Here is a 15,719-nt window from a genome sequence, read left to right as displayed (position 1 = left end):
CATAGCTTTTGTTTTTATTCTAACGTATATGATAATCAGTTGCTGATTGTATTGCATTTTAAGTGGCCCTATTCAACATGCAACCTTCGCCCTGATACAGTGAATGCAGTCTGCATACTAATGTGCTTTTTTTTAGTGCATAAAGGCATGTTGCATTGGAGACAGCACATCATATCCAATAATTCAGTAATGTGTGCATGTATTCCTAAGTACTGTGTATCTGTAGGCTTACTGCCTCATTGGCCCCCTATTCCAGATAATTGGGGAAAAAGAAGACTATAAACATATTGATGAGCATGCAGTTTATAAAGTTATATACAGGAGATAATTTCAGTACAATGGTACCTCGGGTTACAGATGCTTCAGGTTACAGACTCTGCTAACCCAGAAATAGTACCTCGGGTTAAGAACGTTGCTTCAGGATGAGAACAGAAATTGTGTGGCTGCGGCGCAGCCGCAGCGGGAGGCCCCATTAGCTAAAGTGGTACCTCAGGTTAAGAACAGTTTCAGGTTAAGGATAGACCTCCAGAATGAATTAAGTTCTTAACCCAAGGTACTACTGTAGTGTAGTAAGTGCCTTTTTTAAAAAAAACAACAACAACCCACTAACCCTGGTAAAAGTAGTTTGATAACTATACAGATGTTTTATCTAGTCCAGACCTGCAGTTCAGATACTGCTGAACCATAGCTCCTGCCATTCTTGAACATTGGCCATTCTGACTGGGGTTGATGGGAGCTTGAGTCCAGCAACATCTGGTGGGCTTCATGCTCCCCATCCTTGGTACATATTAGTAAATGGCTTGAGGTGTGTCTGTTTTCCCAGGTATCTAGTCACCATGTGTCAGTAGGCCAGATAACCAGCATTTCTGGTTTAGTTCATTTATTCGTAAGTGAAATGTTTTGTTAAAAGGGAAAATGTTTTTGAAGCAATGGATTATACATTGTTCAAAGAAAAGTGATATATATATATATATATGGATGGGTTGGTCTCCATTGTTAGTCATACTCAGAGCAGACTCATTGAAATTAATGGGCCTGACTAACTTAGGTTAATTAATTTCATTGGGTCTGCTCTGCCTAGATCTTGGTTGGATACAACTCAATGAAAACATTATTGAACAGTAAGGCATTGTGCAAATTTCCAGCATCCTTATGGAACCACAGTTGCCAGGATTCTTTTAAAGAAGCTGTGATAGCCAAGTTCTTTATCAGATTGATCTAGAACACCAGATGTAGCCCAAGGCTGCTAGTTGTAGTGCCAGCTTCCACTTCTTAGCTCTGTCATCATAAGTTCACAGCGGTGCATTTATAGCATGTGTCATGCTTTGTCACAGCTTACATGCTGGGCAAGCTTTTCCATTTACGTTTGATTTGAGATATTCAAAGGAAACAAAACTTAATATCCAGTTTGTGTCCCCTCCCAAGCTAACCTGGCAATATTCCTTTTAAATAAAACTGCAACAGCAATATATTCGTATGTTAGGATCCTTATACTTGTATAGTTACTTCTATTTTCTGTCTTTGTTTTAGGTATCAGTTTTTCTTACAGGTGAAGCAAGATGTCTTGCAAGGCCGCTTGCCTTGCCCTGTCAACATTGCTGCTCAGCTGGGAGCGTATGCAATACAGGGTATGTGCTTTGTACTGCATTTCCCTTCATAAATACTAGATTTTGTTTAGGTTTGATCATATTTAGAAACCTGAATTACAGTGAACTTGAATGTTGAGGGTTATATATTGATTCTATCTCAAGATAAATTCCAGAGGACCAGCCATGTTAGTCTGTTGCAGCAAACAATCACACATAATTTTGACTATGTAAAGCTTTGTTGTGGTTAAGTTTTTGAGGACTAGAGTTCCTTTTTTCTTGATACCCACCTCTATTTTATGGTCTCTAGTGCATAAAAGATTATGCCACAACAAATCTGCTAGCCTTTACAGGTGCCCTAGGACTCTGGTCCCCCCCCCAAAAAAATGGATTATGCAGAGCCAATTTGCATGCAGTTTAAATTCGTGCAAATTCAGGTACTGTGGACTCTCCCTCATAAATAGATGACAGGAAAATTGTGAAAAGCTTTATTGTACTTGATTGTACTGTGACAGCATAATATTTCCAGGGCTGATTTTGGGGGTTTGAAGGATGTTACAAGTCATTACATAGGTTAGGATAGGTTTAGATTTTGAGTCATTTTATTGTTATAGCTTGTGGAATTCCACGATACAAAAAAACCATGCTAAATAGTTGAAAGCTGAGAGAGATCACTAAGATCCAATCTTTCCCACTCTTGCATCTTCATTCTAGAGCTTAGTGCTTTATTCCTAGAAAAGTAAGTGCTGATACAGTGGTGCCTCGCAAGACGAAAAGAATCCGTTCTGTGATTCTCTTCGTCTAGCTTTTTTTTGTCTTGCGAAGCAAGCCCATTGACGGATTAGCGCTATTAGCAGCTTTTAGCGGCTTTTAGCGGCTTTTCGCGGCTTTTCACGGCTTTTAATCTGCTGATCGGATCAGCTGATAAGCAGCTTAGCAGCTTAGAAAAAGGGGGGGGGGAGGAAAAAAACCAGCAGGAACTCGCAAGACATTGTCGTCTTGCGAAGCAAGCCCATAGGAAATTCGTTTTGCGAAGCACCTCCAAAACGGAAAACTCTTTCGTCTAGCGAGTTTTCCGTCTTGCGAGGCATTCGTCTTGCGGGGCACCACTGTACTCACGATGAAGCTGTTACAGTAAGCGCCACACTTATTAACAGCTATAAAAGAGGTACCGGTACTACATACCCTTCAGTGTGCCCTGGAAAAAAGCACTGCTTGAGCTCCAGTTTTTTCATGGGGTTACAGTGATCACACTTTGAAGCTTATGAGGGCTGAGGGAGACACTGAATATCATAAATCAGGTTCACAGATAAAAAATACTCTTACTAGGAATTAAGCGGGAAAATATATTTAACAACCAGCAAAGTAGGAAAATAAAATAAAATTGTGTAAAATATGTCAGAAAGTGAATACATATTTAAAATTTGTTTTAAATACAGCTGAACTTGGAGACTACGATCCATACAAGCATATTGCAGGTTATGTTTCGGAATACCGCTTTGTTCCAGACCAGAAAGAAGAACTAGAAGATGCTGTAGAACGGATACACAAAACTCTGATGTAAGAGTTCAGGTTATAAACTAAGGTTGTTTGGGAAATAAAACTGTACAAGGAAAAGGGTGTTAAAGAAGCAGTTCCTTTGCGAGTTGAACTATTGACTGTTGTTTTAAATCTGCTTTCTTATGAGCTGTTTTTCTCTGCAATGGTCATAAATATAACCAATGCATTTAATTCTTGCCTCCTTTGTACATTACAACGTATACATTGCCACGTGTCTTCAAAATATCTTAAGGGCTGTCGTGTGGAAGAGGGAACAGGCTTGCTTTCTCCTGCTCTGGAGGGTAGGACTCAAACCAATGGCTTCAAGCTTACAAGAAAGGAGAGTCCGAATAAACATACGGGAAAACTTTCTGACAGTAAGAGCTGTTCAACGTGGAACGGTCTCCCTCGGGAGGTTGTGGACTCTCCTTCCTTGGAGCTTTTTCAGCAGAGGTTGGATGACCATCTGTCATGGATGTTTTAGCTGAGATTCTTGCATTGCAGGGGTTTGGACTAGATAACTCATATGTTCCTTCCAACACTATGGTTCTATGTCTTCAGCTTACAACCGTAGGCACTATTACACCAATTCATGGAGGACAAGGTTATCAATGGCTATTGGTCATGATGGCTCTGTTCTGCTTCCCCGGTTGTAGGTACTTCTGAATGCTAGCTGGTGGGAATTTCAGATGGGCAGAGTGCTGTTGCGTTCATGTCTAGCATCTAGGCTTTCCATAGGCATCTGGTTAGCCACTGTGAAACTGGGATTGCAGGCTAGATGAGCCATTGACTTTTATCCAGTAGGCTAATCTTACCTTGTTACATTATGGGTAGACATAGAAGGCAGGAGAATCTTAAAGTTATATAGATGCAGAAGCGCAGGAAGAAAAATATGGCAGAAAGAAAAAAGAGACATCAGCAAGAGAATTAACTTATGAAAGGTTGTCAGTGTTTATGATTTATAAGATTTATCAGCTCATCCGTCAGCAATAGCTGTTTCGTAAAATCTTGCATGTCTTAATCAAAAAGGTGAGAGACGGGAAAACATATTTGAGTGATGAGTCAGGTGGTTAAGTTATGGAATGTGGAGCCAAATGAATAGAGAGATAAGGCCTCCTTGATAAGATGATTGCAGAACTGAATGCCAAAACGTGTAGAAGCTGAAAAACACTGAGATGTCTCTTGTTCAGGAGGGATGGGTGATGGGCAGAATTTGTGAGCTGGAAAACCAGATTTTAAGGAATTTATTCATATATAAGAATGGAAAAATAAGGTCAACTATCTGGTGAGATGTGCAAAACTATGCAAAAACTTGTGATTCTATAAAAACACTGGCTTTACATTGTGTTGAAACATACTGCGAATACAGATGCTATTTATAAAGGTTAACAGAAAAATGTAACCTTATTTTGGCAAGTTATTTTGAAATCTTCCCTCTTTCCCCTCCAAAACAAGAATTAAATTGAACTAAGATTTTAAGCCTGTTAGCTTCCTGGGCCGTTTCACTCTTGGAATTGGAATGCATTAAATGCAGTGGGGACCCAGTTCCTGAAATTAGGATGTTGTTCTCCTGATCAGTAGGGAACTCATGTATGAGTGTAATATAAGATGAATAATTTAAAAAACCTAACACAAAGCAGAATATTTTTTTACTAATAATGAAAAGTGAGGCTAATTTTGGACAATATTGTGAGGATATCTGTTTAAGTAACCCACTTGATATTCATAAATTACTGTGCAATGTGGGGTGCAGCAAGTTGCAGTGGTCATTTAGGGGCTTATCCGCCCCAGCTGGCTTGTTGCAGCAGTTTGGGTTGAAGGCAAGCTGGAAATACCATATTGGCCCGAATATAAAGCCACACCTCTAAAATTGGAGGGGGGGAAAACGAAAAATAAAATAAAAAAATACCTGAATGTAAGCCACTCCCTTCCTCGCTGCTCCTGGCTGTATGGGGGGGGGGCGAGCCGCGCTTTATTGTCAGCAGCCTTTCCCCTTCCTCACTCTCTCCCTTCCCAGCCTTGGGAGAGAAGATGGAGAACTATGTGTGGGGCAGGCGCTGTTTGCCCCACACTCTTGGCCATAAGAGGGACGCGGGTGGCGCTGTGGGCTAAAGCCTCAACGCCTAGGGCTTGCCGATCGAAAGGTCGGCGGTTCGAATCCCCGCGGCGGGGTGCGCTCCCGCTGTTCGGTCCCAGCGCCTGCCCACCTAGCAGTTCGAAAGCACCCCCGGGTGCAAGTAGATAAATAGGTACCGCTTACCAGCGGGAAGGTAAACGGCGTTCCGTGTGCGGCTCTGGCTCGCCAGAGCAGCGATGTCACGCTGGCCACGTGACCCGGAAGTGTCCCCGGACAGCGCTGGCCCCCGGCCAATAAATGTGAGATGGGCGCACAAACCCCACAGTCTGTCAAGACTGGCCCGTTCGGGCAGGGGTACCTTTACCTTTACCTTTACCTTGGCCATAAGGTCGCGAATATAAGCCGCACTTTAACTTTTCATGATCGGATTTTGAAAAAAAGTGTGGCTTATACAGTAGTACCTCTGGTTATGTACTTAATTCATTCCGAAGGTCCGTACTTAACCTGAAACTGTTCTTAACCTGAAGCACCACTTTAGCTGATGGGGCCTCCCGCTGCCAGTGCACGATTTCTGTTCTCATCCTGAAGCAAAGTTCTTAACCCGAGGTACTATTTCTGGGTTAGCAGAGTCTGTAACCTGAAGCGTTTGTAACCCGAGCTACCACTGTATTTGGGCCAATATGGTATATAACAGCTTTCCTTAATATAAAAGCCAGGGAGAGGGAAGGAGAGGAAGTAGAGGGTAGGGGGCAGGGGATAGTGGCAAGGAATGTTTTCAGTCACATTTACCAAATGTGCTGCAAATGAATGTTCTTATTCTGTGTTAAAAACAATTTTGAAGGCTTCTCTGACGCAATAAACAACCCAGTTCGAAGTAATATTAAATGATAAATTCTGTGCTGTCATGTGGGAAATCTAAGTATAGATCTGACCAGTGCTATTTTTTTTAGAAAAAAACTCACCATGAATGCCTCTCTTTGTTCTCTTATACAGTGGTGCCCCGCAAGACGAATGCCTCGCAAGACGGAAAACTCGCTAGACGAAAGAGTTTTCCGTTTTGGAGGTGCTTCGCAAAACAAATCTCCTATGGGCTTGCTTCGCAAGACGACAATGTCTTGCCAGTTCCTGCTGGTTTCCCCCCTCCCCCCCTTTTCTAAGCCGCTAAGCCGCTTATCAGCTGATCCGATCAGCAGGTAAGCCTCTAAAAGCCTCTAATAGCGCTAATAGCGCTAATCCGCTAATCCTTCAATGGGCTTGCTTCGCAAGACGAAAAAAAACCACTAGACGAAGAGAATCACAGAACGGATTCTTTTCGTCTTGCAAGGCACCACTGTAATGGCAATGGCACCCACCTGAGAGGTGCTGAAACTGAGTTCTGGTGAGTTCTGGCTGGAAAACAAGCCCTGGATCTGATGGTTCTTAGAGAATCTTAATATGTGTGCTGCAGCACTTATTCAGGATATTTCCAGATTTTATTTACAGTTAAGTGGTATAAAAATTTCTGTTAAATAAATGGGACTTCACAGTTTGGTACTATCTTCGGCCTGTAATATGTCTGGTTAAAACACATTTCTGAATAATTGTATTCTCACAAACAGTATTAAATATTCACTCTAAGTGAAATATTTTGCTATAAGACTTAGTAGCAGAATACTTAAGGGAGATTGAAGCTCCCTGGAAAGCCCTTACCTGCAGCAAGCATACAAATAAGCCTCAGAAAGAGTCAGTTCATGCCCTGGTTCATATGCTGTTTGTGGCATACATGCAAATGATATAACTGTGAGGCAGACTTCACACAAATGCTCAGAGATCCTGGTGCACAGCTTCTCTCCACCAAAGGGGGAAAGGGGAACATTTTGCTAAGGGTGTGTGTGTGTCTCATATGTTACATCATCTGCATGTTCAAGGGGATATGTACGAAACGGCTATGTCAGTATTTCAGCAAGCATAACTTTTAAAATAATTTTTCTGTACTTTATAAAATATATTATATTATATTAAACAGGGGGCAGGTTCCAGCTGAGGTAGAACTGAATTACTTAGGAGTGGCAAAGACACTTGAAATGTATGGAGTTGATCTTCATCCTGTTTATGTAAGTAGCATTTTTGATGTATTTTGTATATTTTATGCTGTGAACCACCCTGATATATTTGGATGAAGGGCACTATACAAATTTAAAATGAATGAATGAATGAATGAATGAATGAATGAATGAATGACTGTCTTGCCAGAGTGGTGCATGCTCTTGTTATCTCCCGCTTGGATTACTGCAATGCACTCTACGTGGGGCTACCTTTGAAGGTGACCTGGAAACTACAACTAATCCAGAATGTGGCAGCTAGACTGGTGACTGGGAGTGACTGCCGAGACCATAGAACACCGGTCTTGAAAGACCTACATTGGCTCCCCGTACGTTTCCAAGCACAATTCAAAGAGTTGGTGCTGACCTTTAAAGCCCTAAATGGCCTTGGCCCAATATACCTGAAGGAGCGTCTCCACCCCCATCGTTCTTCCCAGATACTGAGGTCCAGGTCCGAGGGCCTTCTGGCAGTTCACTCACTGTGAGAAGTGAAGCTACAGGGAACCTGGCAGAAAACCTTCTCGGCAGTGGCACCTGCCCTGTGGAATGCCCTTCCATCAGATATCAAGGAAATAATCAACTATCTGACTTTTAGAAGACTTCTGAACGCAGCCCTGTTTAGCGACGTTTTTAATGTTTGATGTTTTATCGCATTATTATTATTATTATTATTATTATTATTATTATTATTATTATTATTATCCTGTTGGGAACTGCCCAGAGTGGCTGGGGAAACCCAGCCAGATGGGTGGGGTATAAATTATTATTATTATTATTATTATTATTATTATTATTATTAAATGTGAAACTGTTGACAGTTGCCCCAGGCAATGAATGTGTTGCCAGTGTTGGAGCTTAAATCAGAGGTGGCTAACCTTTGGCCCTGTGGGACACGGGTGGTGCTGTGGGTTAAACCACAGAGCCTAGGACTTGCCGATCAGAAGGTCCGCAGTTTGAATCCCCACGACGGGGTGAGCTCCTGTTGCTTGGTCCCTGCTCCTGCCAACCTAGCAGTTTGAAAGCACATCAAAGTGCAAGTAGATAAATAGGTACCGCTCCAGCGGGATGGTAAACGGCGTTTCTGTGCGCTGCTCTGGTTCACCAGAAGCGGCTTTGTCATGCTGGCCACATGACCCGGAAGCTGTACGCCGGCTCCCTCGGCCAATAAAGCGAGATGAGCGTCACAACCCCAGAGTTGGTCACGACTGGACCTAATGGTCAGGGGTCCCTTTACCTTTAACCTTTGGCCCTACAGATGTCTTTAGGCTTCAAACACTGTCAGCCCCAGCCAGCATCTCTGATGGGCAGGAATGATGGGAACTCTACTTCAGCAACATCTAGAGAGCTGCAATTCAGCAGCCCTTGGCTTAAATGAATACATGCAGCTCTTCAGATTGTAAAGATTGAAGTTAATGTGGTTGCCTTGATACACACAGACACAAAATTGTATGTACCTCTTTTGCTTTGAATAGCAGACTTCGGTGCCATATCACAAGCTGCTGCTTTTGTTTCAAAAGCCGTTTGCCCTACAATGAGTACTCCTTCTGGCACATGGGCTTGGCTATGCAGTTCTTTGGGTCCTCAACAATGTCAACAATTTATATTTTTTTTCTATAAAACGTATATATTTGCTTGATTGTAGAAAAATCCTCAAAACAATTGCCCTTAAAAGGCTAGGGAAGACTGGCACCACAGAATGCAAAACACTAATTATTCTATTTCATAATCCCATGCTCTTCTTTTTTTTAAAAAGTAGAGTCTAAATCCATTGGAACACATACTTAGGAGAACCATGGATTAAGGAGCCTTTCTATGAAAGAATGTGGTTGCATTTCCATATAAAAGGCAATTAACTATGCTGGAAGAATAATATGGGTTACAAATCTAAGGGATTTATTCTAAGTGTTGTTATAAGATAAAAGGGTTTCATTACAAAGAATGTGTTCGGGCAGGAAATATGAAAGCAACACCAAGAATCTGAGTAAGGCCCTTAAAAAGTTCAAAGTAACGAGACATAATAGATAATTAGTAGCTCAGAGCTACAGAAGTTTTGTTAATATTAACGCTGAAAGTTCTTTCAATATGCAGGACATAGAAAAAGAATCTTCAGTGTCATACTGCATTGTATGTCCTTTCCTAACCACCACGTTACATCAGCTTAAGGAACGTTCATTTTGCCTATTTTCACAGTGGCTCCAGTTCATCTTTTAGACAGGAAGCTCTCTGTAAATGTGTGTGTGTGTGTGTTTATGTGTATAATGTTAAAACTGTTTTGCAGGGTGAAAACAAATCAGAGTATTTCCTAGGGTTGACCCCTGTAGGAGTGGTTGTCTACAAGAATAAAAAGCAAGTTGGGAAGTATTTTTGGTAAGCATCATCTATCTTGTAGCCCCCGTTTAAAAAAAAAAAAAGATTACCAAAGATTGCATGGCGTATTTCCATTTATAAATGTTTTCTACATACAGCAGTTTCGATCTCTCACACTGGAAACATGGAGACAATGGGTTGGGTCCACCCTGTATTTGGTGGAGCTCTGCTAACTGGGTGCTCTTGCAGGGTGAAGAAGTATTTTTGTCAATTCCTCTATCCCTCCTTAATAGCATATGCACCGCAAGCAGCTGCTCCAGTGGGCTAGGGGTCCCTCTGGAACATTGTGGGAGGTGGTGCAGAGAGCTACAAGGGGAAGGAAAGTGTTTAATATGAGTGCATTTAAATATTTCCCTCTAAAGGGTACCTACCAACCTGCAAATTGAAAAAAGAGAAACTTCATCAGTGATGAACATGCTTCCTTCAAAATTTTAATTGGGAGCCATTTCTAGCAACACTTCATTCAAAAGAAAGCAGTTCCTGAATATCTGCTGTAGAGAAATAAAATAGGCTGTTGATTGAGAGCCAGTGTGGTGTAGTGGTTAAGAGCGGTAGTCTCGTAATCTGGGGAACCGGGTTTGCGTCTCCGCTCCTCCACATGCAGCTGCTGGGTGACCTTGGGCCAGTCACACTTCTCTCAGCCCCACTCACCTCACAGAGTGTTTGTTGTGGGGGAGGAAGGGAAAGGAGAATGTTAGCCGCTTTGAGACTCCTGAAGGGGAGTGAAAGGCGGGATATCAAATCCAAATCCATTGATATTTCTACTTATATGATAATCGTTACTGGCTTGCATGTTTCATAGCTAGACTGGCTAATTCATTAATGAATATACTTGTCATTAAACCTTCAACCGTTCCAATTTTTTAATGTATCTGTTGGATTAATCTTCATGTATTTTGTGTGTGTGTTTTTCTAACACTTAGGCCTAGAATTACAAAAATCCACTTCAAGGAAACTCAGTTTGAGCTCAGAGTTCTTGGAAAAGATGTAAGTTTATATTTTGTAGCTTGAAAATAATGCTTATTAAACATGTATTCCTAACCACTCTAGACCAAACATGAATAGGATTGTGTTGTATTTGTATCTAACTAATAGTTACAAAGTGATTTTTAACACACACACATAAAAAGGCTTGGTCTTTGTCTATGTCATAAATTCTCTTTAAATTATCTGCTTTGTTAATACTACTTGTAACATTGAGAGGGCAGAAACATTTGGGGGAACAAAAGTGATGCGTTCACCATCAGGCTTTTTTCTGTTGTCCATTAAGTTTGAGGGGCTTGTTTTGTAAAGTTCTTAGAAGAGGTCAACCTCATTCACACAATGCTAAACAAAAACATGGCTTAGTGTGAACAAGCAAACATGCAAGCTTCTCTAGGGGAGATTGGTTACAGCTCATGATTTGTCTACAGAGAACTATCCCAAGAGTTAGGATTCAGCCTATAAACTAAGCCATGGCTTAGTTTAGCATAGTATAGCAGTGGAATGACCAGAGGATGAGCAAGGCAGCTGCAATATTCTTTCTATGAGGCTGCACATTTGCTTGTTCACAGTAAACCATGGTTGCCTTAGCATTATGTGTGAACTGGACTAGACTATTGGGACTTTATCTGTGCCATCTGTTAACACAGCGTAGATTAGATTGCTTGGAAGTGCTGCTACAGTTACCTTAGATACTTGTTGGTAAATGCTTTGAAATTATCCAGATGAATGGGAAATCAGGAAGCTTTAGAAAAGAAACATTGTTGTTTTTGGTTTTAAGGCTGGTGACTGACTGGGCTTTTAAAATGAGAGCTCATTGCTGTGCTTAAAAGAACTGACAGCATTTGGTAATGTCAAGTTCTGACAAGAATGCTGTTAAGGAAGCATTTCAAAGAACAAGGATGCAGAATATTATGTACACTTTACTGTCTTTTAAAAATGTCTTCTGCACTGAACTTGGTTAGAAATTAGGACTGGGTGTTGGGATTGTGTGTCCCTCCCTGAACCACACACCAGTTTATCCCACCCATTCTACTTTCTGCTTCAAAGTTACCAATGCCGGTTAAAATCATCCTAACCTTGGTTAAGTGGGGAGACTAAGGCCCAGTGTGGAAATCTGTCAAGGAATGCCTTTATTCAGGTGTCAGGTGTCATTGTGAACAAGAGTAGAGGGGGTGGGGGCAGTCTAGGTACAAGAGTTTACAGTTCACTGCCTATCTCCAAAACCATGGTTAATGGTTCTGTCTGCATTGATCCTATCGCAGTATGTTTGGTTAAATACATTTGTTAGCTCTGCTAAATAACCTATTCAGAAATTATGTTGCATGGTTGATTTTTCTTGAGGAATTTAAATGTCAAATCAATGGAAGGTCTTTAAACAAAGTTTTACTGTTTGATCTTAAAATGAATATATCTTGAATATAAATCAGTGTTCTCCAATCTGGTGCCATACATGTATTATTGGACTATAGTCCTCATCACCCCTGACCTTTTGAATTGCTTGCTGGGCTGATGGGAGTCAGAGTCCAAAATCGCTAGGCAGCATCTGGTTAGTGGAGGCTGATATTGACTGACAAAGACTGGGGAATGTAGGTTATTCTCCAGATAATACCAAATAGATAAGATAACAGTTTGTTGCATTTAGCACTTTGTATTCCTGCTGTGATAAAACTTCACATTATAATTATCTGAGGGAAGCTGTTACTACTTATAGCTTCTCCTCCAGGCAAATTAAATTAAAAATAAAACACCAATGAAAATTTCAAAGCCCTTATCCAACTCTCATTTAGAGATAATGGAAAAAAGACAAGCAATTCCACAAAGTAAATTTAATAACTAAAGTCTTGCTTAGATATATTATATAATGTGGGACATGTTAATGAGGAAACTTTCAGGGTAATGATGGATCTAGCTGTTTATAGGATTTTATTTTGGTTAGCTAAGCAAACAAAAGCCAAAGCTAGAACATATTGCTTTGTTAATTCAGTTTGACAGCATGACCATCCTGAATGACAGGGCTATTTAATTAAGTGGTCAGGTGAGCCAGGACCAGTGCCTGACCTGCTGCTCCAATCTTACAATTTGCTTTTTCCTGGTTGCTGCTATCACCTTATCTCATCCATCATGTTTCCTTTTGATCCAGTGAATGCATGAGCAGCATCAAAAAGGAAGCGTGGCAACTGGGATTGAGGTGGAGGCCACCATAGTATCTCAGCAACAGAGAGAAGGGAAGATGAGCAAAAAACAAAACAAAACCTCAAGACAGATAGAAAAAATATAAAAAGGCAATACAATAAATAATCTTGTTTGAGATTCTTTGGTAAATTTAATCAGTCTGTTGCTTTTTATAGTGGAAACCTCAGTGATGCAAGCTTGTAGAAGCTGGAGATGCAGCAAACCTTCAACAGAGTAGAATTTCAGTCTCTCCGTATGAATTGCACTTATTCCGTGCAAAAAAGGACATTTTATCTCTTCAGGCTGGCAGAACCCAATTCTACACTTGATCTTAGGCAAAAGGCCGAGAAGCCAATTCTGCAGTCACTAGATGTAGATAATCAATGACTAAGATAAAGGAGCTTGACCTGTGAATTAACTTGGGGAAATATTAGATTAGATTAGATTAGATTAGAAATAGTAGATTTGAGAGCTTTCTCTTTTTATAATCATGCCGCTTCCACATTTCCACACCCCTTTTATTTCTACAGAAGAGAGGAAGTTCGACAGTATGTTCCTTTCAGTTTCCCATTTTGCTGTATCTTGGCAGATTTTATGAAACCTCTTGAAACCTATACCTTCCTTATTGTACTCTGTCTTTTGTTGAATGGAATTAAAGCTTGTTTGCTTTGGAGATTAAGTTCTGGTTTTCCAAGTATGTTCAAATATTTCATAGAAGCATTTACAACAGAATGCTTCTGCAACAGAAAATATAACAAGCAATAAGTTATGCAATATCAGGGAAGGAATTTGTGCTTTGGCTAATAGCTATCTTGCACTGACCTGTGGTCAATGAGCTACTCAGCTGAGATTTAATTCAGGCAGGCAACACCCACCAATATTGCCACACTGCTTCAGACCCTTTATTCCTTACCATAGATCCAATTTAGGTTGGGGGAAAAGAGTAGCTTACTGATTACACCATGTGGCATGGCCTCCATGGGAACAGCAAATAATTTAGTCTTGTCACTCCCTGAAAATTTAAATTGAATTGATTGTGTCTCTATAGCGATTGAGGTGAAACATGTTTCTTGCTTGTTCCTGTGCTGGTAATTGTTGGTTCAAACAGTAAACCCATCAGACATATTACTGATGGCACAGTCAAAGCTGTTCGGTCCCAGAAAGGTCCACAAAAGGTTTGCAAGGAAGCAGGACCAAGATGCAGTCTTCAGTTGAGGGTAAGGACAGCCAGTAGACAGACAGGGGTTGCATGTCCCATCTGAGAGCAGGAACTGGACTGGAGAACGAGATTACCAATTTTGCCTTGGCTACTGGCTTGTGGTTAACTCTAATTCCATGGTTTCTAAAGCAATGTTCAGGTTTTTCTAAACAAGCTTGGCCAGAGCTTAGTGCAAAAAGTAATCTCAACAGGTCTAGCACCCTTTCATCTGTTAACTATGAATCTTATGGGTGACAAATCAATTAGAGAGAGGTCTTTGGATTTCCAAGAGATCTAGGGAACTGCAGAGGCACCATGTTCCCTAGTCACTAGGGTTACCATGCCTCCCCTGCAAAGATGGAATACCATAATTTATATATTTAACTAACCCTAAATATAGGAAGGCTTTCTCTTTGCCAAGGTTTACTGTTTTACATTTTAATAAAACCCCAGTGAACCATAAATTCTGCCTTTGTAACAACGTTGAGGTGGAGTCTATCTTGCATGTCCTTTTTATTGACATTTGTGTCAAGCGGCTAGGAAAGACCTAATTATCCTATTATGCAGTCTCTCCCTGTCTGCTTTTTTGAATCTCTTATGATCACTTTGCTTCCTGGCTCCCTTGTGTCAGCCACAGAGCAAGTGGCAAAGTTTTCAAATATGGCCTGTTGTATTAGGCCACTTACGATTGATATACGTAGATAGCTTAGCATTGTTATTCTGCACTTTTCATTATTAATTGTATTAATAATTAATTGTATTAATTCATATTTTAGTGATGTTGTTAATGGTCAATTATAAAATTGTTACTAATGTTTAAATGGTCTGTTGACTGCAAATAAAGAGATGGAAAGTGTAAACAGGTGGTATTTGGAGAGAGTTCCTTCAGTACCTTGGACAGATCATAGGGAGCAGTGTCCCTATTTAGGTTGTGTCCAGATGGGGGCATTATCTTGCAAACAGGTTGTTCAGAGTAGTGTGTGAGGATCCACACACTCCCATTTTTTTGACTCACCATATTCATTGCTGTCTTACTGTCACACTACTGGGCAGAGCTTGCCAGACTTTTTGTTTTGGTCCCTACAATCTATCACTCCTCCCAACCCTTCTCTGAGTAAGTTTACAGGATTAAACTGTAGTTTGCTTGTTCTTTTTCCTTAAAAAAAAAAAGTTTGCAGAATTTGGGTTTAATAGAATTGCACAAATTCTGTACTAATGAAAACAAATTGGGTTTGCTTTGTGCTCCGAGTGGGGTTTGTTCCTGTGCTGAACTTTCTGTAATGAAGATACTGTAATCACTCATTCTCAGCCTTCTCTAAGTGACATCCAACTTCAGTTTAAAATGCTTTGGGATCCAATCTTGTTGCTGGGAGGGAAAGTCATCGATCCAAGAGATTATACAGTGAGATTTTTAAAAACTTTTATTTTATTACTTAACTAACAGACTCTTGTGCTGTGTTACAGACTTTCTCGGAAAATACTGTACTCTCTGGGTCTTAAATGCCCTAAGTAACATGGAGAAGTACAGTTTGAGAAAAGTGCCCTTGGGATGTGTGGAGCTAGTTGCATGCTGTTTTGGATTCTGGTCTGTGAGGCAAAGTGTTTATTAACCAAAACTCTGTCTACTATTTACTGTTACGTACATTTAAGTATTACTTAAGCCCCAAAAAGGGGACACGGGTGGCACTGTGGTCTAAACCACAGAGCCTAGGGCT

The 15,719-nt window shown here is 40.7% G+C and overlaps 1 protein-coding gene and 1 long non-coding RNA gene across 4 annotated transcripts in view; one reads left to right on the top strand and one right to left on the bottom strand.

Annotated features, from left to right (window-relative positions):
• LOC309514509 overlaps positions 1–15,719 on the bottom strand; it is a 266,727-nt gene that overhangs the window by 89,790 nt on the left and 161,218 nt on the right. The window lies entirely within an intron of this gene.
• The window catches only part of EPB41L4A (erythrocyte membrane protein band 4.1 like 4A), a 111,376-nt gene that overhangs the window by 42,477 nt on the left and 53,180 nt on the right, over positions 1–15,719 (top strand). For all 3 annotated transcript variants that reach the window (XR_014211984.1, XM_082191577.1, XM_082191578.1), the window contains exons 6-10: positions 1,531–1,628; positions 3,026–3,146; positions 7,208–7,295; positions 9,562–9,650; positions 10,574–10,637. Coding sequence is in view for 2 of the 3 variants with exons in the window: in XM_082191577.1 (XP_082047703.1) it covers positions 1,531–1,628; positions 3,026–3,146; positions 7,208–7,295; positions 9,562–9,650; positions 10,574–10,637 (460 nt within the window). In the remaining variant the exon portion in view is untranslated. The remainder of the gene's footprint in view (positions 1–1,530; positions 1,629–3,025; positions 3,147–7,207; positions 7,296–9,561; positions 9,651–10,573; positions 10,638–15,719) is intronic.

This window comes from Podarcis vaucheri (assembly GCF_965113315.1).
Source record: "Podarcis vaucheri genome assembly, chromosome: 11".
Classification (NCBI taxonomy): domain Eukaryota; kingdom Metazoa; phylum Chordata; class Lepidosauria; order Squamata; family Lacertidae; genus Podarcis; species Podarcis vaucheri.
Note: the sequence above shows the minus strand (reverse complement) of the source record. Positions and strands in the feature narration are given on the sequence as shown.